Source organism: Balaenoptera borealis (genome assembly GCF_965194805.1).
Source record: "Balaenoptera borealis genome assembly, chromosome: 2".
Taxonomy (NCBI): Eukaryota; Metazoa; Chordata; class Mammalia; order Artiodactyla; family Balaenopteridae; genus Balaenoptera; species Balaenoptera borealis.
Window position 1 is genome coordinate 118,082,115 of NC_138867.1, and position 22,429 is coordinate 118,104,543.

General features: G+C 44.9%; 2 protein-coding genes across 6 annotated transcripts in view; one reads left to right on the top strand and one right to left on the bottom strand.

Moving 5' to 3' along the window:
* SIL1 (SIL1 nucleotide exchange factor) overlaps positions 1-16,304 on the bottom strand; it is a 313,671-nt gene extending 297,367 nt beyond the window's left edge. For 2 of the 4 annotated variants that reach the window (XM_082382078.1, XM_082382071.1), the window contains exon 1: positions 16,245-16,279. In XM_082382078.1, coding sequence (XP_082238204.1) covers positions 16,245-16,264 — 20 coding nt within the window. In that variant the 5' untranslated portion in view covers positions 16,265-16,279. Of the gene's footprint in view, positions 1-16,201 lie in introns of all 4 variants that reach the window. The other 2 variants (XM_082382073.1, XM_082382077.1) reach the window with 2 other exon arrangements.
* A 1,340-nt stretch (positions 16,305-17,644) lies between these two features.
* MATR3 (matrin 3) overlaps positions 17,645-22,429 on the top strand; it is a 46,939-nt gene continuing 42,154 nt past the window's right edge. Inside the window, exons 1-3 of one of the 2 annotated variants that reach the window (XM_082382047.1) lie at positions 17,645-17,682; positions 19,245-19,326; positions 20,107-20,187. The gene's annotated coding sequence lies outside the window, so the exon portion shown is untranslated. Of the gene's footprint in view, positions 17,683-19,244; positions 19,327-20,106; positions 20,188-22,429 lie in introns of those variants that run through there. The other variant, XM_082382044.1, reaches the window with a different exon arrangement.

The following is a 22,429-nucleotide window of genomic DNA, read 5'->3' on the forward strand; positions in this document are numbered from 1 at the left end:
ACAGTCATCTTGAAATTGGGCATGCAGTGGTCTGATCAGTGTCACCTTGATTGTTTTAAGTACAGTTAACTTTCAGTTCCAGAGTCCATTTGTCCCCATTTCTTTGAGGGAAAGTTCTCGGAATTTTGGCAACTTATGTCATGGCTACAGTCTGGTCATGATGGAGTTAACTTCTTCCACCTGGTGGGGGTTTCAGTATCTGCAAGACAGCTCCCAGGGTATGGCTCAGAATATTATCCATAGCCCTTGAAGAGGAACTAAAGGTCCTTGACTTTGTCTAATGACTAAGCTATGATTATTTGGTCTTATTTGACTGTTTTCCTTTGCTTCAGCATTTTCTCACTTCTCTGATTAAACGTATTCTTTGGCTAAAGTTTTTCTACAGACAAAAGGCAGGCAGAAGACATGGGTGGGGGAAGGACCATAGGGTCCTACTCCATTTCAGTATATCAGAGTGGTTGGGAATGTGGGCCTGAAGATTCAGACAGCCCTGAGTTTGAAGCCTGGCTTCTAAGTGAGTAGACTATAGATGGCAAGGGCAGAAGTTGTGTGTCAGATGAATCCTTTTGTACTTTCCCCAAATCAGGCATTCCTCACAGGACCACCAGAGCCCCCCCTGTGTCAAGTCATTTTGGCCAGTCGAATTGGGATTATCTCTGCAGAAATGTCCAACCCACAGGATTCTGAGCTCCTCAAAAACTCAGTTTTTTTTTTCTTTGTATCCCTAGAGCCATAAAAGTAGCAGGTTGTCCAGACCCAAAGATACTCATTTACTCCCTCTAGACACTGCTGTTCCTCGAGACTTTGTTATACTTAGCACCTACTGTGTGCCAAGCACCCAAAATATGTTATCTTATTTAATCCTCATAATAGCCCTTGAGTTAGGGATTAAATGAGACAATAAGCATTATCTCTCAATTGGACTATGGAAGAGCCTCCTTCTAGAAGAACACTGAGTTCTTCCTCATTTGATACCCATAGTCTATTCACACAGCAGCCACAGATCCTTTTAAAATCATGTCACTCCTCTGCTCAAAACCCTTCAATGGCTCCCCATTTCACTCTGCATAAAGTCCAAAATCCTTACTACAGGATTCTGTAGTTCTGTAGTTCTACAGGGCCCTATATTACCTCCCTAACCCCAGGCCACAAATTTTATGACCTCATGCCCTACCTTTCTCCCCCTTGCTCTCTCTGGTAAGCCACACTGGCTTCCTGACAGTCCTCAAACATTGCTGCACACACTCCTGCCTCAGGCCCTTTGCACTGGCTATCCCTTGTGCCTACAAAGCTTTATCCTGAATATGTCCATGGCTTTCTCCCTTGTTTATTTCAAGTCTTTACTCAAGTGTCACTTTATCATGGAAACCTTCCCTGACTCCCCTGTAGTAATTTTAAAATATGCCTACAAATTATCCGATACTATTCCCTTCAAGAAGTAGAACTCAATTCTCCTCGCCTTGAATGTTGGTCCAACTTAGTGACTGCTTTCTAAAGAATAGAATATGGCATAACAGTGTGTGACTGCTAAGACAAAGTCACAAAAGGCATTATGATTACCCTAGTCTGATCAGGAGAAAACACCAGACAAGCCCAGATTGAGGGACATTCCACAAAACACTTCATCAGTACTTTTCAAAATTCTCAAGGTCATGAAAAACAAAGAAAGACTGAGAAACTGTCACTGATCAAAGGAGACTAAGGGAACATGATGACTAAACGCAACGTGTCATCCTGGATTGGATCCTAGAACAGAAAAAGGACATTGATGGAAAAACTGGTGAAATCTGAATAAAGTCTATAGTTTAGTTAATAGTAGTGTACCAATGTTAATTTCTTAGTTTTGACAAATGCACCATGGTTATGTAAGATATTAATGTTAGAGGAAGCTGGGTAAAGTGTATATAGGAACTCTCTGTACTATCCTTGCAACTTTTCTGTAAATCTAAAATTATTGCAGAATAAAAAGTGGCTTCCTCATTGCTCTCTTTCTTGGATCACACACTGCCATGCCATGGGGATACTCAGATAGTGAGGACCACGTGGTGAGCAACTGAGGCCTCCAGCCAAAGCCCTGTGAGCCAACCATCTTGGAAGATCCTTCAGCCCTAGTCAAGGCTTCAGACACTGCGGTTTTGACTGACACCTTGACTGCACCTTCAAAAGAGACCCTGAGCCAGAAACATCCAGCTAAGCCACTCCTGACCCTCAGAAACCATGAAAGATAATACATGTTTGTTGTTGTTTTAAAGCTCTAAGTTTTAGAGCAATTCATTATGCAACAATAGATAACTAATATATGCCCCTATCTAAAATAGTCTCCTTATGGTCACATTCGACCCCCTTTCTGGCCTTAATTTTCTTTATAGCACTTACCACCTGACACAGAACAAGTTTGTCTATTTAACTTGGTCTCTACACCAGAATGTGAGCTACATGGGTGTGGAAACTTTGTTTTATTGATGTCCCCAGCACCTAGAACTGTGCCTGACACACAGCAAATGTTCAATAAAGGATAGTTGTTGTAGTTATTATTATTGGATAATAGAAGGTTCCCTGTCCTCACCTGGGAAAAAAAAACCCTGCCCCTGGGATTTGGGGTGGAAGATGGGGGGCAATGTGGCACTGGGAAATGTGAGCAGAGATGAGTATGAAATCCTGACTTCTGAGTCCAAGTTCCTCATCCACCGAGATCCCTTAGACAAGCTCTTCCTCTCTCTGGGTCTCTGTTTCCTCACCTATTAAATTCAAAAGAGGACTTCCCTGGTGGTTCAGTAGTTAAGACTCTGCATTTCCACTGCAGGGGGCACGGGTTCAATCCCTGGTTGAGGTACTAACATCCTGCATGCCTCGCGGTGCAGCCAAAAAATATAAAATAAAATTCAAAAGACTGGGATGACCTACAAGTCACCAAGATTTCTTTTAGCTCTAATAGCCAATGATTCTAAGGGCGGGCTGGGAGAAAGAGGCACAAGAGTTCAGTTCTGGAGATGGAGGAAAGGAGAGGGATGAAGAATATGTTTATCTTCCACAGGGACCAGGCAGAACCTGCCTCCCTTTGAGCTGTGCCAGCTGCCTGAAAACCTTTTTGCATTTGATCATCTACTCCTTTGCCCTGAGGCCCTGCTGCCCCTCTTCCCTCCTCTGCAAATCCTTCCCAGGGGCTGGGTTACCTACCTGTGTCTCCAGGCTCCCATTGCCCTTTGCATAAGCCTTCATAAGGCACTTTCCACAGAGTATAGTAATGGGACCTTTGTGTCCTGGAACCTTATCTCCTAACAGAAACAAGTAAGTCCTGGGGAACACTCCCAGGCTTGCAATTCCCTCCCAGGGAACACGGACCCTAAAGGGAGAAAGGAAAGAGAAAATGGGGGAGGGGCTGGAAGACCAGGTATGTGCTGGGACTCCCCTAAACCCTTCCCCTTCCCTCTTCTCCAGTCTTAGCCTCACTACCAAGAGAAGCATGCCTACCAGCCTGCCTGCCCCTCACCTAAGTACTCTGTCAAATGCCACTTATTTGGGCCATATTATCTTTCCCTGCTCCTCCCTCCCTTAGTCCCCCATGCCCCTCCCACAACAGACTTACCCTAGTTCCCCTCCTAACATGTGCTCCAGGTCTCTGAAAGCTTCCTGGTATATTGGTATGAAGTCATTTTCTCTCCAGAAGAATAGCTCATGTAAACACCTGAAGAACCTGGTATGTTCTGGGAATCAGAGGTAGTAGCGTGTGTTATGTCTAGTCTGTTAAATGAGGTTGGGAGTAATGGAGATGAGGCAGGACAGGTAGGCAGGAACCAGCATTGGTGGAGGATTTTGTCTCATAGACCATGGAAGCCAATGAAGAATCTGCACAGGTTGGAACTCACTTCCCTTCTACTCGGCCCACCTCACTTACATCCCTTCTTATCTCTTTCTATACCCCCTTGGCCCCCCACATCCCATTTGGCTCATATCATAATCTTAATAACACCAAAACTTTATTGAGAACCTTCACTGTGTAAGTTTTCTGTTCACATTACCTCATTTCAACCTTTCAGCACCGATGAGGTAGACGTTATTATTGTCCCCACTTCATAGGTGAGGAAAATGGCTCCTGTAAGTGATTTTTTGCCCAAAGTTGCAAATCAAGGAAGAAGCAGAGCCCAATTTCTTAAGCATTACACTAATTGGTCCATGCTCTCTGGCCTTTTCCAAATCTCTTCGTTGGGGGAAAAATTAGAGATGTCCATAGGAGGTTTTGAAGTCTGGAGACAGAACAGGAAAAGAATCCAGAGACTAGATAATGCTGGAAGAGAGAGTTCCAGGCTCTGATGGGGCCTATCTCACCCAGCTTTGCTACCTGGCTGTGCTTGGCAGGCAGTCTTCTTCTATTTTCCCCACTCCTTGTCTTGGTCCACTTGGTTCCTCCAGTTCCCACATCCTCCTTCACCTCCTTGGATACTGTTTGCTCTTGTCCTTCAGCTTCTGGGTAATACGTTTGTTCTGAAGATGCCTGGATGGACCAGGATCCTCTGGAAGCCTCCAGATAATTCAGGTATCTGGAGAGGATGGCCATACCTCCCCCCTCTTCCCCCAACTCTAACAAAAGGGGTCTGGCCTCACCCTGGGCTTCCAAGGCTCTTCAGCAAAGGTTAGTTCCTCTCTATCTCATCTCCTACCACCCACCCCATGCCCTCTCACAAGCTAAAAATACATAACCACACAAGCTTCTCAGCACATGACAAGTTCTTGAAATCTTTGCACAGGCATTTTCTCTCTCAGGAATGCCAGCATCCCCTCCACCCCAAGTTTGTTACCAGGAAAACTCCTAATTATCCCCAGTCTTGACTCAAACATGACATTTATCCCCACTGATATCATCACCATTCAGGCTGTTATTCCTTGCCTGGACTACTCCCTCACTGGTTTCTAGGATGCCACTCTGGCCCTACACTATCCATTTCCCATACTGTACCCAGAGTAATCTTTCTAGAATGTAAACTTAATCTTATCACCTCCTTTCTTAAAACTTTTAAATGGTTTCCCATGCCCTCACGGTAAAGCCATAATCCTTAACCTGGTGTGGCGGCTCTTTCACCCCACTCCCACCCGCTTCTCTAGATGCGTGTCTTTCAGCTGAGCCTACCACCATACTAGTACTCCAACCAGATTTCCTGACACTTTTTCTCAGTTCCTTGAAACTTGCCTGTTCTCTCTTGACCCTACACGATGTTCCCTTGGCCTGGAATTCTCTTTTCCTGCTCCTTCCCTAGCTGACTTCCACTAACCCTTCAAGCAGGTCTCGGCCTGAACTCACTTCACCACTGAGCCTTCCAGAACCCCCCAGACTAGGTGAGCTGCCTCTGCTTTCTGCCCCCAGTGTCCATTATTTCCCCTAAGACAGCATTTATCCTGTTTGTTACTACCCATTTATTTATTCATATCTCCCACACCCAACTGCGGGCCTACTTTATCCCCTGCTATAATCCAGAGTCTAGTACTAATGGGTTCTCCATGAACAACTGTTGAAGTGGTGAGTGAACAAAGCCTTCTCTGTCTTAACAGTGCAGACTCAGACACCCACTGCAGCTTCTACCACCACCATCCACATAGTTACCATTATGGATTACTGCTTCTCTGGGTGTTCCTCTCTCTTTATGGACTGGGATGGCACCTTTCACGTTAGTACTCCAACACCTAATACAGAGCATAGCATTCATCCTTCCATCCATCCTCTCATTATTGTTTTTAAAAAAATATGTATTATCTACTAGATAATGTAATATGTACTAGATAGATAGATAATATGTACTAGATAGATAATAGATAATATGTACTAGACACTATGGATGCAGCAGTGAACAAGATAGACAGTCCCTGCTGTCAAGTTCACATTCTAGTGGCATAAATGGGTAACTAGTGAACAGGAGGTTGAGTGGATCTCAGTCTTATTGGGAAGCCCCTGAGGGCTTTCCTCTCCATAGCTACAAAGCAAGGAGCACAGGCTCTGAGGGAGGAGATATATTCTCTTGGTGATCTCTGGACCTCCCTTTTTACAGGTTTTCTTGGGACCAGCCATCAAGCAGCAGCAGCAGCAGCAGGGAGGAAGGGAATGAGGGAGGGTGGACCGAGTGGAGAGGGTCCAAGCCTCTAAAGACGGGCAATGGTGTTGCAGCCCAGTGCCCACAGGCACTCTGCCAGGGCAGTTTGGTAACTGGCTTTCCTTGCCATCCTGGAGCAGAGAAAGAAAGAGATCCACAAAGGGAAAGACATCAATGGACAGAGGTGACAGAGGAAAAAGGAGAGAAAAAGTGGAACAGAGAGGTGGAGGAGGAGGAGGAGTCAGAAATACAGAGAGAAAGAAGGAGACTGAGGCACAAAAAGAAGGCCTGTGGGACTGAACCCTCCCTGTGTTGCTAGGAGAAAGCTCTGGGGCTTGGCTCCTCATTCAGGTGACTAGGGAGAAAAAAGATTCAATATTGAGTCCTTAGGATTCCTCAGATGCTTTCCAGAGCCCTCTGATCCCTCAAATTGTCTTTGGCCCCATCTGGTCATCCCAGGAGGCTTCTGCCAGGGACCTGTCAGCCCCCCAACCAGGATATACTCCGTGCAGACCCTCACAAGCAAGGGATAGGCGGTGATGGAAAAACACAGTAGCTCTGGGCACAGCAACCTCTGATTTTCATCTTTTTCAGAAAGGATCGTAGAAAAGACCCTATGTTCATCATCTGTTTCCTAACTGGGGGCTCCAAGCTCTACTCTCTGAGATACCAGCCTGACCATATCCCAATCTGCAGGCACAGAGCAGAAACTTCCTGAGCTGGGAGCTGGGGAGGCAGGGGCCCCCACCCCAGGAACTCCCAGATGCAGGAGTCTGAGTTCTTAATTGTGCTGCTGCTCTCGCCAGCAGTCTGGGATGCTCGCTCCTGAGGCTGCGATGCCATCTGCTGCTCAACTTAGGAAACTGGCTGACTCCGGCTGCATAGCCAAAGCTGAACCTGGCAGGAGTCGGCAGGAGACCTGCCTGGGTCTCAGGAGGCCATGTCTTTGTCTCTGAACAGACCCAATGCTGGGCCTCAGGGATGGAGCAAATACTCTCTTCCCTGTCATCATTCCTTTTAGACCAGGCAGGAAGCCTTCACAAGAAGATCCACAAGAGTGTGGAGGGGTAGGTGTGTTGTCTCTGCCCTTCATAAAAGTCCAGTGTCATCTCAAGGTTAAGTTGCCCAGAGAGGTCCTAGCTTGCCTTTGAAGTTTTACTGCTTTCCTCAAAGCATTTTTTTTTCTTTGCAGGTTTAACTAAGATTATTCTACGTTGCGTTAACTGGGTGAATGAAATAATGAGCCCAGGCCTAGAGGAAGTGGGGCTTTGAAGAAAGAAACATGCTCCTGCAGAATTGAAATAAGACCTTCAGGCCCACAGTGGGTTTCTGAAGCTCCCGCTCTCTGTGTGTCCCTGTTCAGGCCTCAACCCACATGGGGCTGTGAGCTCCAGTGTTTTGGGAGACACATGCTAATACCTGGCACACATTTGTTGAAGTATTGGTTATTTTGAGGACGTTTTCTTCCTTAAACCAGTTATAGTAGCCAGCCTCCATCTCCTGATATTCATATACTTGTAGTCCCCTCCCACATAGTACCAGGGTTTATCTGTGAGACTAGCACAATATAACAGAAGTAAAGGTATGTAACTTCCAAGATTAGATTATAAAAGATACTGTGGCTCCCCCTTGGTTACTTTCTCTCTGGGGGAAGCCAGTTGCTATGTAGTGAACAGCCCTATGGAGAGGCTCATGTGAGGGAACTTAGGCCTTCTGTCAGCAGCCATGTGAGTGAGCTTGGATGCAGATCCTCCAGCCTCAGGCAAGCCTTCAGAGGACTGAGGCCCTAGTGGACAGCCTGACTGCAGCCTCATGAGTGACCCTGAGCCAGCTCAGCTGAGCTGCTCCCAGTTCCCAACCCCCAGAAGCTATGTGAGATAAGCTTTTGCTGTTTTAAACTCTTAAAGTTTGGGGGTAATTTGTTATGTAGCAACATAATAGACCTGTCATACGGTATTATTAATATTGTATCATGGCATCTCATCTGCATTATATCACTTCATTTCCTTGTAAGAGGTGGCATCTGGACCCCAACCCCTCAATCTCTCTAACCTCATCTCCTACCACCCCACCCTCTCAATAGCTCACCCTCACCCTAGGCTCACTCCTGCCTGAGGCCCTTTGAACTTGCTTTTATCTGCTGGAGCCCCCTCCTAGGCACCCTAAACCTCTGCATGGTCACTCCCTTATTTCCTTCAGGTCTTTATTCAAATGTAGCCTTTTCAGTATAGCCTTCCTTGACCCCCTGCACCCCTTATCTGCAACTCCCACATCTGCCTATCCTTTTCTCTATTTTTATTCTTAGCCCTTATGATTATAAGACATATATATATATATATAAAATGTAACATATATAATGGAATATATTTTACATATTTATCTCATAACTTCTATCTCCCCCAGTAGAATGTAAGTTCCGTGAAGGCAAGAATTTGTGTTTTTGTCTATTTTGGTCACTGCTCTGTCCCCAGCACCTGGAATAGTGATAAACACATCATAATAGATGTGCAATACATATTTAGTTGAATGGGAAAAAAATGAATGTCATAATTCACCACTTATAGTATGTATGTCTTTTAGATCCTATATCGTATATCACATGCCATATTATGATGTCACATATGTATTATATTTAAACACAGTACAAGGCAGTGCAGATAGAGTAGGGCCATAAACAAGAAGACCTAGCTTTGCTTGCTGGTTAGCTATGTTACTACGAGCCAGGCATGCAATCTCTCTGAGCCTCAGTTTTACTCATCTATAAAGTGAGGCTATTATAACTTCCCTGTCCTATCATAGGGTAGTTGTAAAAATCAAATGATGATGAATGTTACAGCATTTTAAAAAAACCTAGCACATGATATGATTGTTTCTGAAATGTGTTCCAAAGACCATCTGTCCCAGGATATGCTCTGTGGAGAAAAAAAAAGATCAAGAGGTTTGGGAAAATGGGTTCCAATATTCTAAGCACCCCCTCCCCCATGGACACTCACGATTCATTAGCGTATGAAAGGCTCTGAAAATCCTGCCTGAAAGGTCTTCCCCCAACGTACCTGACTACACTTGCGGAAACCTTGCTCTCTAAATATACAGAGCAGCGTCTTTGTTAGCAGCATAATACTGTTACTTTAGAAGAAGGAATTCTAAAGTTTTTGGAACCGAAATCCCAGTGGGGTAGGCGACGAGATCCCATAGCTGATACAGATTGGGAGGAGAGGGTAGTGGAGAAAATGAAATGGAGGCGGCACGAGAGAGGAGGGAAGGAAAGCGAGAATAAGGAAAAGAAGGAAGAAGAAAGAAAAATGGTGGTAAAGGAGGTGAGGACAACTAAAATAATGCCCTTTGAACTCAGCAGAACAAAGGCAACTTGAAATTTCCTGTGGGCGGGGGCGGGGGAGTGAATCCAGGAACCCTGGTGTCGCCTGCTGAGCCGGGCTTATCCCTTTGAGTGCTGCCTCTGCCAATTTCCGCAGTTGGACCTCAGGCTTCCTTTTCAGTTTCAAAGAACGTCTGATTGAAGAGATCTCTTCTTTATCAGGGGGGAGGAATCAGGTAAACCAAATCAGCAGCTTCTCAATTTAGCGTACTTATTAAGTGCCTGAAATGGCAGCTGACATTTTTCCTTTCCTTGTGAGCAATAAGCCTTCTTGGCAGCATTCATCTCCCCAGAGGACGCCTGGCTTGGAAAAGGAAGAACAGCAATTCCTCCTGAAAAGATTCCCTAGGCTAAATGGGACATGAAGAGGTTGGCAGGTTTACCTCCAGGTCGACCTTCCCTAGCCCAGTCTAAACAGGTACTCTTAGAAAAAAAAGATTCTGTAGCTCTCGGAGGCATCCACTCATATTTCCAGCCCTCATGGTGAGGAAGTCCTTTGTTATACCTTATTTCAGTCTTTTTATATAATTTCATTTTTTTACTGCCTTTTCTTTACCCCAGAATAAGGGAGTAATCTGTCATAAATTGCATGTATAGTGCAATTTGTAGTAACCAATTTCTCTGGGCATATGATTGGTCAATACCAACTGAAGAACCTCATTTCCCATCAAATGAGAGGCTGGATTTTTTTTTTTTTTTTTTTTTTTTTTGTAATTGTGAGATTCAAAGGTGGATAAGGAGGTAATGGGAACGGAAGCACCATATGTTGGGCACCTGCCCCATCCCTTATATGTGCTATCTCGTTTAATCATCACAACAACCTAAAATGTAGTGATTACAATTCCCATTTTATAGGTGAGGAAACTGAGGTTCAGCGGTCAAACCACTAATATTTAAGTGGTGGAGTCAGAATCAGATCCACATCTGACTGTCAAATCCATGTTCTCTCTACCCCAGGGGCTTGTACATAACACAGAAACCTGGGTCTTTGATTTCCTTGCATTCCTTCTGATATATTTAGTTTCTTCTTTAACCCCACAAACATGCTGGGATTTTGGCTGTTTTCACATGCACATTTACTGCAGGTTAAACTTAGCATCAGAAAGGTGCCAGTAACTCCCTCAAGGCTTTCCTGTGACCAAAACCGAACTCAATCTACCTGATGTCCACCTGCCTCATCAGACTGTAATCTCCATAATGGTAAGGACCATTTCTGTCTTATTCACCACTGTATTCTCCTACTGCCCAGCACAGGACCTGGTAGATATTCAATATTTGTTGAATGAATGAATAAATGAATGACAAAGGCAGACAAAAGACTCCATAAAGCAAGAGAAGAGAACCTAAGATGAAGATTAAAAAGGCCAACATTTATTTTAAAGAAGAAGCAAAGAAGAGGAGAGATAGCCAGGAAGAGAATGAGAGAGAGCAAGATAAGAAAATTCAGCACAAACAAGCAAGATAAAAATAGCCTCTTGCCACTGTCCTTTTAAAATTACTTTCTATATTTGAGCCCAAGTGACAAGTGAAATCTCCTCTGTAATTTCCCATGTGTTCAGCTTAATGAATTTCCGGCACATGGTTTCAGTACTGGAGGGCCAATTTGGACACTGTGGGGGTGGGGGTGGTATGGAAATAGACTAACTAATTGAGTCTAGAAACCAAATGAAGGGGTGATTGGAAGCATGTGAGGAGGGAGCCAAGTCTTGGAACTTGCTCAACATCAAGAAGGACTGGGAATCAGTCTTGCTCTAGCTGATGTCACCATGATGTTTCCCTACATGCCATAGAGAGAGCCCAGAATCCCAGGATGCTTTGCAACTATTCTTTGTATCACATTGCCTATCTTCTATTTACTTATTTATTTACGCTGCATTGGGTCTTTGTTGCTGCGGGCAGGCTTTCTCTAGTTGTGGCGAGCGGGGGCTACTCTTCGTTGTGGTGCATGGGCTTCTCATTGCAGTGGCTTCCCTTGTTGCAGAGCATGGGCTCTAGGCATGCAGGCTTCAGTAGTTGTGGCACATGGGCTCAGTAGTTGTGGCTCGCGGGCTCTAGAGCGCAGGCTTCAGTTGTTGTGGCACACGGGCTTAGCTGCCCCATGGCATGTGGGATCTTCCCAGACCAGGGTTCGAACCCACGTCCCCTGCATTGGCAGGTAGATTCTTAACCACGCACCACCAGGGAAGTCCCCACATTGCCTATCTTCTAAAGAGCTTTATCTGTTTATATAGAGGGTAGCCTATTAGTAACTTAATTTCAACCATTGGAAAAATAAAGAGACTAGCTCTTTCCATATACCTTCTACACAGTAGGTACACCGTCATAAATCTTAAACCAAAACATTATGAGAGAGTCAAGTTAGGGAGGGGAAGTATGAGAATGCACAGTCTACCCCTCTGCATCTGTTTGTGCTGGGCACCCAAATGCATTAATTTTCTCTGTATACTGAGGAAGGAACTCTGAAAGGCCACAAGACCCAAAATAAAAAGTCCTTTCTAGACCTTAAAATTGACAATGACCATGAGGCCCACAATTTTAATCAGAATTGCAGATCTTTTAGGTCCCCAGGTATGCTTCTTATTGTTGTTTTAACACCTTTATTGAGATATAATTCACACACCATACAATTCACCCATTTAAAGTACACGATTCAACGGTTTTTATTATACTCACAGATATGTGCAACCATCACCACAATTTTAGAACTTTTTCATCCCCTCAAAAAGAAACCCCATGGGATGCTGGGCCCCACACCTTTACGCAAACACAGCAGCTCCTCCCCCTGCATCTCTGCCTCACCGGCCTTGGGGGGATGGTTCCATCATGGCGTCAATGCAGAAATGACTACAGAAAGAACTGTTGGCTTTGCAAAATGACCCACCTCCTAGAATGACTTTAAATGAAAAGAGTGTTCAAAATTCAGTTACACAATGGATTGTAGACATAGAAGGTGCGCCAGGTACCTTATATGAACGGGAAAAATTTCAACTTCTATTTAAGTTTAGTAGTCGATATCCTTTTGACTCTCCTCAGTTATAATTAGTTCCCCATGGGACTTCTCTGGTGGTCCAGTGGTTAAGAATCCACCTTCTAATGCAGGGGACGCGGGTTTGATCCCTGGTCCGGGAACTAAGATCCCGCATGCCAGGGGCAACTAAGCCTGTGCGCTCTAGAGCCCGTACACCACAACTAGAGAGAAGCCCGCGTGCCGCAACAAAGATCCCGCATGCCGCAACTAAGACACAATGCAGCCAAATAAATAAATATTAAAAAAAAAAGAAACCCCATAACCTTTAGCTATCTCACCACCCCCCCTCAACTTAAGCAACCCCTAATTTACTTCCTGTCTTTATAGATTTTCCTGTCCTAGACTTTCATATGAATGGAATTAAGCACTGTGTGGTCTGGCTTCTTTAATTTAACACAATGTTTTCAAGGTTCATTTAGGTTGTAGCATGAATCAGTACTTCATTTCTTTTTATGGCCAAATAATATTCCACTGTATAGATATACCACATTTTGTTTATCCATTTGTCAGTTAAAGGACATTTGGGTTGTTTCAAATTTTTGGCTCTAATGAATAATGCTACTACGAACATGTGTGTACAAGTTTTTATGTAGACATACATTTTCATTTTCTTGGGTATACACCTAGGAGTGGAATTGTTGAGCCATAAAGTAACTCTATGTTTAATAATATGAAGAACTGCCAGACTGTTTTCCAAAGCAGTTGCACCATTTTACATTCCCACCAGCAGTGTATGAGGGTTCCAATTTCTCTATATCCTTGACAATCTAACTATGCGTTTGAGAAGTAAGGACTTCCCTGGTGGTCCAGTGGCTGAGACTCTGCGCTCCCAATGCAGGCGGCCCAGGTTCGATCCCTGGTCAGGGAACTAGATCCCACATGCCGCAACTAAGAGTTCACATGCTGCAACTAAAGATCCCACACGCCACAATGAAGATCCCGTGTGCCGCAACTAAGACCCAGCGCAGCCAAATAAATAAATAAATAAAATTTTAAAAAAAGAAATAAGGACTACTGCAGGGCCCCACTCTAACTTTGCTAGCTCTTACAGAGTAGCAGCAAGGAGTACAGGGATGCAGGAGAGATCCCTCTTCTACTCTAAGCCTTTAAGATCAGCCAGAGGGAATACTGCCATCTCTAGTACTCTTCCTGACTCCCCAGGCTAGGTTAGCTGCCCCTGACATACGCCCAAGGATACCTATACTACTTATCTTTCTTCCCCACTAGACTGTAAGCTCTAGGCAGGCAGGAATCTCTATTCCTCTGACTTTATTTTTTAATTTAATTTTATTTTTTATAAATTTATTTATTTATTTTGGCTGCATTGGGTCTTCGTTGCTGTGTGTGGGCTTTCTCTAGTTGCAGCAAGCGGGGGCTACTCTTCGTTGTGGTGTGCGAGCTTCTCACTGCAGTGCCTTCTTTTGTTGCAGAGTACAGGCTCTAGGCGCGTGGGCTTCTGTAGTTGTGGCTCGCGGGCTCTAGAGCACAGGCTCTGTAGTTGTGGCGCATGGGCTTAGTTGCTCCATGGCATGTGGGCTCTTCCTGGACCACGGATCAAACCCATGTCCCCTGCATTGGCAGGCAGATTCTTAACCACTGTGCCACCAGGGAAGTCCTATTCCTCTGACTTTATATGCAGCGCCTGAACAGGGTCTGGTAAATGGTAGATGGTCAGTAAATGTTGATGGGCAGATTAATTGAAGAAATGATTAAATATTTCTCTACTGGTGATTCCTGTCCAGGGAGGAGAGGAAAAGAGCAGTCTCGGGGACGAAAGACATCAAGTAAGGAAGCAAGAAGGAGAGGATAAATGAAGGAGAAAGGGAAAGGCAGGCAAAAAATTTGGAAGCCTAGTGTCCCTTGGAGCCAGCCTTTCGATTAGGAGGTCAAACTCAGAGCTCATGGACCTTCCCTAATCCTTTGCCTTTCATCTCGCTGCATTTTTTTTTCTAGAAATTCTCCCTTTTCTTTTTTGTTATTCCTAACAATTTTGTCTTTGCAAGAATAAGAAACAAAAAGGGAAAAAAGTAGTTGATATTATAAATAAAAGACCATATAAGTCAACTCACCAAAATGAATTCAGAATTTAAAAGGATGGAGATTAAGAAGGTTGACTATAAAGGATTTTTTAACTGAGAAATGAAGAAATCATAATCTAGGTTTTCCTCCAAAGGACACTGAATGGCCTATAGCTAAAAAAGGTGACCACATTTTCAATATCACATGAGAATATGGCACATCTCTCAGCCTTACTTATAATGTCTGGCCTTCCCGCCATCCTGCCTTCTCCCTGGACTGATGTGTGAAACCAGTTGTCTCCAGGTCATTTGGTCCCTCTCTCCTTAAAGGCCCTGGTATCTCCCTATTCTCAATTACTTCCTGTCTTTGCTCTGAAAGCACACATGCACACATTCACACAAACCTCATCCTTCCTTTTCATGAATCCTCAGGGTAGCTCTGCCTTCTCCATTTTGTGTGTTTGGAACGAAAGAAAGCAAAATATATGAGATGCCAGTGCAACTTCTCCTTTAGCAGAGCTCTGCAGGACAATTACCCACCCCATCTGTCCGGTTTTATAGCTCTCATAACCCTCCTTTATGAACACACTGTGGCAGCTGGATGCAGGCATTGATTATGGCAGCAGTCTTCAGCCACTTTCCTATTTAACTGCAAAGCAGAGCTCCTGCCTACCAGCCCAGCACTGATCATGTGACGTTTTTAATTACTGTATTTATGTAAGCCTTTTTCCTACCAGAGCCTGTGTCCAACTCCATCAAAACTGGGGAGGATTTGTGCTTGCCACTTCAGTGGCTCTCTGTCCTTAGGGCCTAAAGTCTTTTCCTGGAATCAATGTAGGACTCTGGGCTTTCTCAGCAGAGGTCTGGAAGGGTGGGGGTGTACAGGAAGCACATTTTTTTTGTTATGAAATACCTGAGGAAATAGATAATAAAACATGTTGGCAGATAAGGGCATTGGCTGACTCCCAGGGGTTCACCTGACAAAGGTGCCAGGTGTAATCGATCAGCAGAGCCAGTAGGATGCTGGAGGTGGGGGAGCAATAGGAACGAAGTGGCTTTAGAATTTTGAGAATTATGGAATGGATTTCGGAATTACTGCTGCTGGGCCTTGCCCTTCTAGTCCTCAGCTTCACCAAATGTTCAGCAGGAGAGAATTATATTGACTCCAGGTAGTGGGGGAAGGTTTAGTGTTCAAAAGAAATGCTGGCAACCTGGTGGGCAAAATGTGGCCTCTTTGGCTATTGTGCCACGGTGAAAGGCAAGTCTGGCAGAGAAAGACAGTACTCTTTAGTTGCTGCAGCTCAGCTAAGGATCCCACTGCAGGGCCGCAGGGATGGTCCCACAGGTTAGGCTGGAGTGACTAGCATAATCCAGCCGAAAACCTCCTGGAGAGATCCCAAAGACCAAGGTGACCTGTGTGGGCGGGCGATCCGTTAGCCGAGTGACAGAACTGCTGAAGAAAGCCAGAAAGAGGATCTGCGTGGGAGGTGGAAAAAGCGTGGGCTGATCTTGCGGCAACCGAAAGGCGCCACACGTGTGAGAGGAACCCGCGGCGCTCGGTGTGGGCAGGCGGGAAGCACCGCCCCGCTAGGATACACCAAGTTTTCTCTTAAGCAGTCCCACATCCAGCGCCCTTTCCAAGCGTAAGTAACAAATGGGATGGGTGTCAGATAATTATAACGCTTGTTCGGATTCCTACCTTTTCTCTTCCGGGGTCTAGCTCCTGTAAAGAGTATGCTCACCTCCACCACAGCTCTCCCATTTTTCTAACTCTTTCCTGGGCGGGGTTTCTGGGTCCCGCCCGCTGAGGGCCCGCCCAGTAGCCGCCCCGGGGCGGGGCTCCCCTCGGGTCCCGGCTGCCCTTTCCCCTGCGGACTCTACCCGGGCTGCAGTGTCCCAGCCGAGCTCCGGACACGTGCTGGTGAGTAAGGGCAAAGAAGGGAGAGGCCTTGGAGGTTTACCAGCCGGGGGCGAGAGGCAGTTGTGGGGAGGCTTCTTCCGAGGCACGGGACGAAATTGGGGTTCCTTCCCTCGTGACCCCAGGTTCGGAGGGCATCTTGAAGAGATGCTGGGGGTCGTACCCCCAGAGTCGCCCCCTGTTTCCTACCATCCCTACTGTCCCTGGAGAGTTCCCCAGAGCCGGTCTTGGAGAGTCTCGGTCCCCAGGCACCAGGGCCAGGGACTTGGGAAGGTTTCTGAGGAACACGTGTTCGGGTGGAGCTCGGTCAGTCCCTTCAACCCGAGTCCCTGAAAGGGACAGGCTATTTTTGGATTCGTTTTTAGACCTGGACAATAAGCCCCCTCTATTTTCCTTTTCCTCTAAATTGTTTGGAGGCGTTTAGGAGTGAAATTAGAGAATGGCTGGAAAAAAGTATGGTCTTAGATACTCTCACTTTATATATATAAGATTATAAGGGTGAGTGGGTAGGAATGTTTATTAACATTTTTGCAAATATTTCGGTTATTGTTTTCAACCAGTAGTTGGGGTCGTTGGCAGGAATGGCAACCTAACTGCCTCCAGTTCCTTTCACACCGATTACTGCATCCAATCATTTTTTAAGATGCTGTTTTATGGTTCTTCAAGAGGTCACATAATTGAGGCCCTTCTCAATCTAGTTTTAACCAGCCTCTCCAATTTTCACTGCCCATTGCTCTCCCAGGATAACTTCCCCTTCTACTCACCAGTATTCATCTCCTTGCCTGGAATGTAGCTCCTGATAATAGCAAGTGTTACTGAGTTATCAGTCTATAGCAGATATTATCCTATGGGCTTAATTTGTATTCCATTTAAATCTCCCAACCACCATGGGTACTATTATCAACACCCCCATTCAGATGAGGAGACTGAGGTACAGAGGTTAAGTTACTTGCCCACTGCCACTTGGCTGTTAAGTGACAGAGCCATTAATTTGATACTTGATAAGACCATTAATTTGCTACTGTTGAACTGCTGTGGTATGCAGGTACAAATGACATATGACAATAAAGCTAACCAAGGGAAAGCTATTTGTTTTATTTCTTGTTATTGTTTCTGTGGCTCAGGCCTCACCAAGTTACAGAGTTTTGAGGGTAGGGGTCTTGAACTCCACACAAGTGTTCACTAACTGTTGGCTGACTCTAACCTGGAGTGCTTTGATTGCAGAGGGGCCAGCTGTGGACTTTGGGAAGATGCAGCTCCAGGTGAGTGCAACTCCATTAGCCTACCTTTGGCCCCAGCTGTAGGCAGCTGCCTAGGTTTCCGTGTACCTAGGCAAGTGTTACACTGCTGGGAGAACAGCAGCCAATAGCTGGTTGGCATTCTGGGCCTGGTTCATGCCAACTATGTTGTTAACTATACCAGGATGCCTGCATAGTTGCTTTTCCATTAAGGTTAAATCTGCAAGAGCATGCCTTTGCAAAGAGAAACCTAACATGGAGAATGGTTCTGGTCCGACAGGTTTGGCTAGTATGAAGTTCCTTGAATCCTTGAGTCGTGCCTTGGAAACAGAACAAAGGCAATGGAGGGGTATATAAGTAGAGAGGAAAAGTTGGGCTTTTATTTTTTGAGTCTACCAAGTGCTCAAAAGGGGCCTTATAGGACTTCCCTGGTGGTCCAGTGGTTAAGACTCCAAGCTTCCACTGCATGGGTTAGATCCTTGGTCAGGGAAGTTCCACATGCCCCGTGCTGCGGCCCCCCCCCACCCCCGACGCAAAACAAAAGAAAACAAAACTGTGCGCAGACACACAAAAAAGAGGGGGCCTTATAGAGGGCGAAAGTCAATGGGATTTTTGCAGATTTCATAGCTCCCACTCCCCCACAGTGCAGAGCTAGTCAGGATAAACCCTTTGTAGAAGGATAGCTGTAGTTACCTGTGAGAATGCCATGCCTTACAAGGAAACGTAGATGTGAATTTGCTTTAAAATTATGGGCTTTTTCTTGTTTGTTTTTTTTTTTTGGCCGCGCTGCACAGCTTGTGGGATCTTAGTTCCCCAACCAGGGTTCGAACCCGGGCCCTCAGCAGTGAAAGCGCAGAGTCTTAACCACTGGACCACCAGGGGATTCCCTGGGCATTCTTTAGCTCATTAATGGAATATAAAAATAGCAATTCATTGAGGGGGCTCTAGATACTAGGCCTAGCTACAATGATAATAATTTCTGCTTTAGGTTGACAGTATATTTTTGTTGATATCTTACTGATTTTCAGGAGTAAGCGGAGTTGTTGCCTCTTTGGAGCAGTAGATATTGAGTCCCCTTTGTAGTGATATTGTTTTAGAATGGTAATTTTCTAAAAAGAGATGCTTCTCAGTTCTAGGCAATCACTTATCACTCAGGGTGATGCTGGAGGTTGTCCAATAGGGCTGACTTAGTTGCTGCTTTCTGTGAAAAGTGACATCTTAGTTCTACAGAAGGAACTGGTGAGGATGTTGGGAAGCAGAGGAGTTATTTATCAGAGCTAGTTTTGTTCTATCAATTGGCTTTGCCTTAAAAGGATTCTCTTAGCTAAATGTTGGGTGCTTTGGGTGAATACCTCAAATGTTCATTGTGAATAGCCTTTAATATATTGGTTCTTAATACAATTGATATCTAGAGGTCTTTAGTAGTAACAGGCAAGAAAAAAGGTAAGTAGTGGGAAATAAAATAATTGCTGAGGATATGAAAATTATGGTAAATCATAAACGACAGACAGCATTTTGTTTCTATCTCTACAAAAAAGCAGCCTTAGGAGCTGGGATGTTGGACACTGAAATCTTTTTCTTTTTAGGATGACTTGAAAGTAGGGCATCCTTGGCCCTCCTGAAGAGAGGAAATTAGTGGCAGATGGACAGTCTGTATGGAGTTATCAGGTAAATGTCCTTATTCATTCCAACATTGACTATGTGCCAGGCCTGTTTGTTAGTTGGAGCCCATCAGGAAACAATTGGGAGGCAGAATCAACTGTATTTGCCCCTAACAAATCCTACTCAGGGAAAGGCTGAGTAGGATTTTGGTGATTATGGTCTGAAGGCATGTGGGATCTTTGAGATTATCTGTGTCATTCCATCTGAGGAAACTGGGGGGCGATTGTAAATTCCGTGAGGGAAAGGATAGTGTATCTTACCTTGTTCACAGCTAGATCCCAAGCACAGTGCCCAGCACATGGCAAGAACTCTCTCAATGTTGGATAAAATGACTGAAGCCATGGGAAAGGGTTTCCTGTTTCCAATTTTTTAAAGGATTTGACAGCAAGGTCTGCAATCAATGTTCCCAGGCCTCTGTTTTGCAGTCAATGTTCAATTCATGGGGATACCTATATCCATGTCTTCTACCTGGGGTACTTGGGTATCTGAAACAAAAAAAATTATCTGTTTCAGGAATCATCCAGCAGTTGTCAGCTGTCCAGGCTAGTGTGATGCCTCGGATGGTGTTACACTGTTGGAAGAGCAAGTGCTGCCTTTACTGAGGTCTGGTTCCAGTACTGTTTTGGCGCTGTGGCTGAGTACCTTTGGGCAACGTTTTGCACCTCTGAGAGTGGAGTAACTCCTCCTGTGGAGTTGGTCCTAGTCTGGGTGCAAACAGTTTTTTTCTGTTAGAAAAGGACCCTGCCTTAAGGATAGCCTGTCATTCCTTTCCTCTTTGAATCCTAGATGTCTTTACCTGAGTGAGAAACCTTCCTCCACTGGGACCTCAGATGTCTGACAACCCTTTGTGACACCAAGATAAGTAATGTATGCAGTGCTTTTGTCATGTAGTTTCTAGTTAACTCACTTCAGCTCAAATGGGTGGTGTGAAATAATAGAAAATATATATATACATACATTTTTTTATGCACACGCACGCTTGATATACATATATCTGCCCCTGGTTTTTGGTACAGCTCCTAAAACCCTTGTGATTTCCTAAGTGATCAGAGCACTAGGAGCATCTTTTGTTCTAATATTTGGTCTTTGAATGTGGCTCCTGACAATGAGCTCCTAAATCCCTTGGAACTTCATGGGTGATGTATGTCTTTTGTTCTGGTGGGGCTGGTCACCAGAAAGACCAGGCAATGATTAGAGCTTAGAATTGTCACACACTCACACACACACACTCACACACCCGTCTCAGACACACACTCATTCTCCAGAGTGGGGAGAGGGGTTGGAAATGGAGTTAATGATCATGATGAAGCCTCCATAAAACTTCCAACAGTATGGGGTTCAGAGAACTTAACAGGTGGTGAACAACACGTTGAGCTGCTGGGAGAGTGGCATCCCTTCCCACATACCTTGTCCTACGCATCTCTTCCATCTGGATGTTCGTTTGTATCCTTTATCGTATCCTTTTATAATAAACAGGTATACAGTAAGCTGTTTTCCTGAGCTCTTTGAGCCACTCTAGCAAAAATTAGTCAAACCCAAGGAGGAGGCTGTGGCAATCTCTGACTTATAGCCTTTCTGTCAGAAGTACAGGTCAACAACCTGGACTTGTGTCTGGCATCTGAAGTGGAGAAGGGGCAGTCTTGTGGGACTGTGCCCTTGGCCTCTGGGATCTGAAGTTATCTCTAGGTGTAGATATTGTCAGAATTGAGTTAAATTGCAGGACACCCAGCTGGTGACAAGATTTGCTTGGTGTGGGAAAAACACCCACACATCTGGTGTCAGAAGTACTGAGAGTGTGGTCAGAGTGTGAGACTAAAGGAAAAACAGAAGTGAGGTTTTCTTTATAGGTGGGAATACTTAAAATTCTAAAAAAATTATGGCAGGACTTCCCTAGTGGCACAGTGGATAAGAATCCGCCTGTCAATGCAGGGACGGCTTTGAGCCTGGTCTGGGAAGATCCCACATGCTGCGGAGCAACTAAGCCCGTGCACCACAACTAATAAGCCTGCGCTCTAGAGCCTGCGAGCCACAACTATTGAGCCCACGTGCCACAACTACTGAAGCCCTTGCACCTAGAGCCCATGCTCCGCAACAAGAGAAGCCACCGCGATGAGAAGCCTGTGCACCGCAACGAAAAGTAGCCCCTGCTCACCGCAACTAGAGAAAGCCCGCACGCAGCAACGAAGACCCAACACAGCCAAAAAAAATAAATTTATTTAAAAGAAAATTGTGGCAAGAACTAGAATTTTAGAGAAGAATGATTAATCTAAAGTCCAAGGCTTGGGACTTCCCTGGCGGTCCAGTGGTTAGGACTTCGGGCTTCCACTGCAAGGGGCCTGGGTTCAATCCCTGGTCGGGGAACTAAGATCTTACAAGCCGTGCAGTACAGCCAAAAAAAAAAAAAGTCCAAGACTTAAACTAAGCCCTCATATTCTAGAGCTCTGCTGTACACTACATGTGTATTTAAATTGACAAATAAAATTCATTTCTCCATATCAGTATCTAGTGACTACCTACTGGCCAGTTTAGAAGACATTTCCAGCAATGCAGGAAGTTTACACTACTGTTCTAGAGCAGGAGTTGGCAAACTTGCTGTAAAGGGCCGGATAATAATTTAGGTTTGTGCACCATATAATATCTGTTGCAACTACTCAAGTCTGCAATTGCAGTGTGCAAGCAGCCATAGATAATATGTTAACAAATGAGCATTACTGTGTTTAAATAAAACTTTATTTAGGGGGCTTCCCTTGTGGCACAGTGGTTAAGAATCCGCCTGCCAATGCAGGAGACACAGGTTTGAGCCCTGGTCCGGGAAGATCCCACATGCCGTGGAGCAACTAAGCCCGTGTGCCTAGAGCCTGTGCTCCACAACAAGAGAAGCCACTGTAGTGAGAAGCCTGGGCACCATAACGAAGAGTAGCCCCCACTCACCACAACTAGAGAAAGCCAGCATGCAGCAACAAAGACCCAACACAGCCAAAAATAATAAATGAATAAAATAAATAAATTTATTTTTAAAAAAAACTTTATTTAGGGACACTGAAAGTGAAATTTCACAAAATTTTCAGTGTTGAAAGAAAAAATTCCCCTCAACCATGCTAAGCTTGAG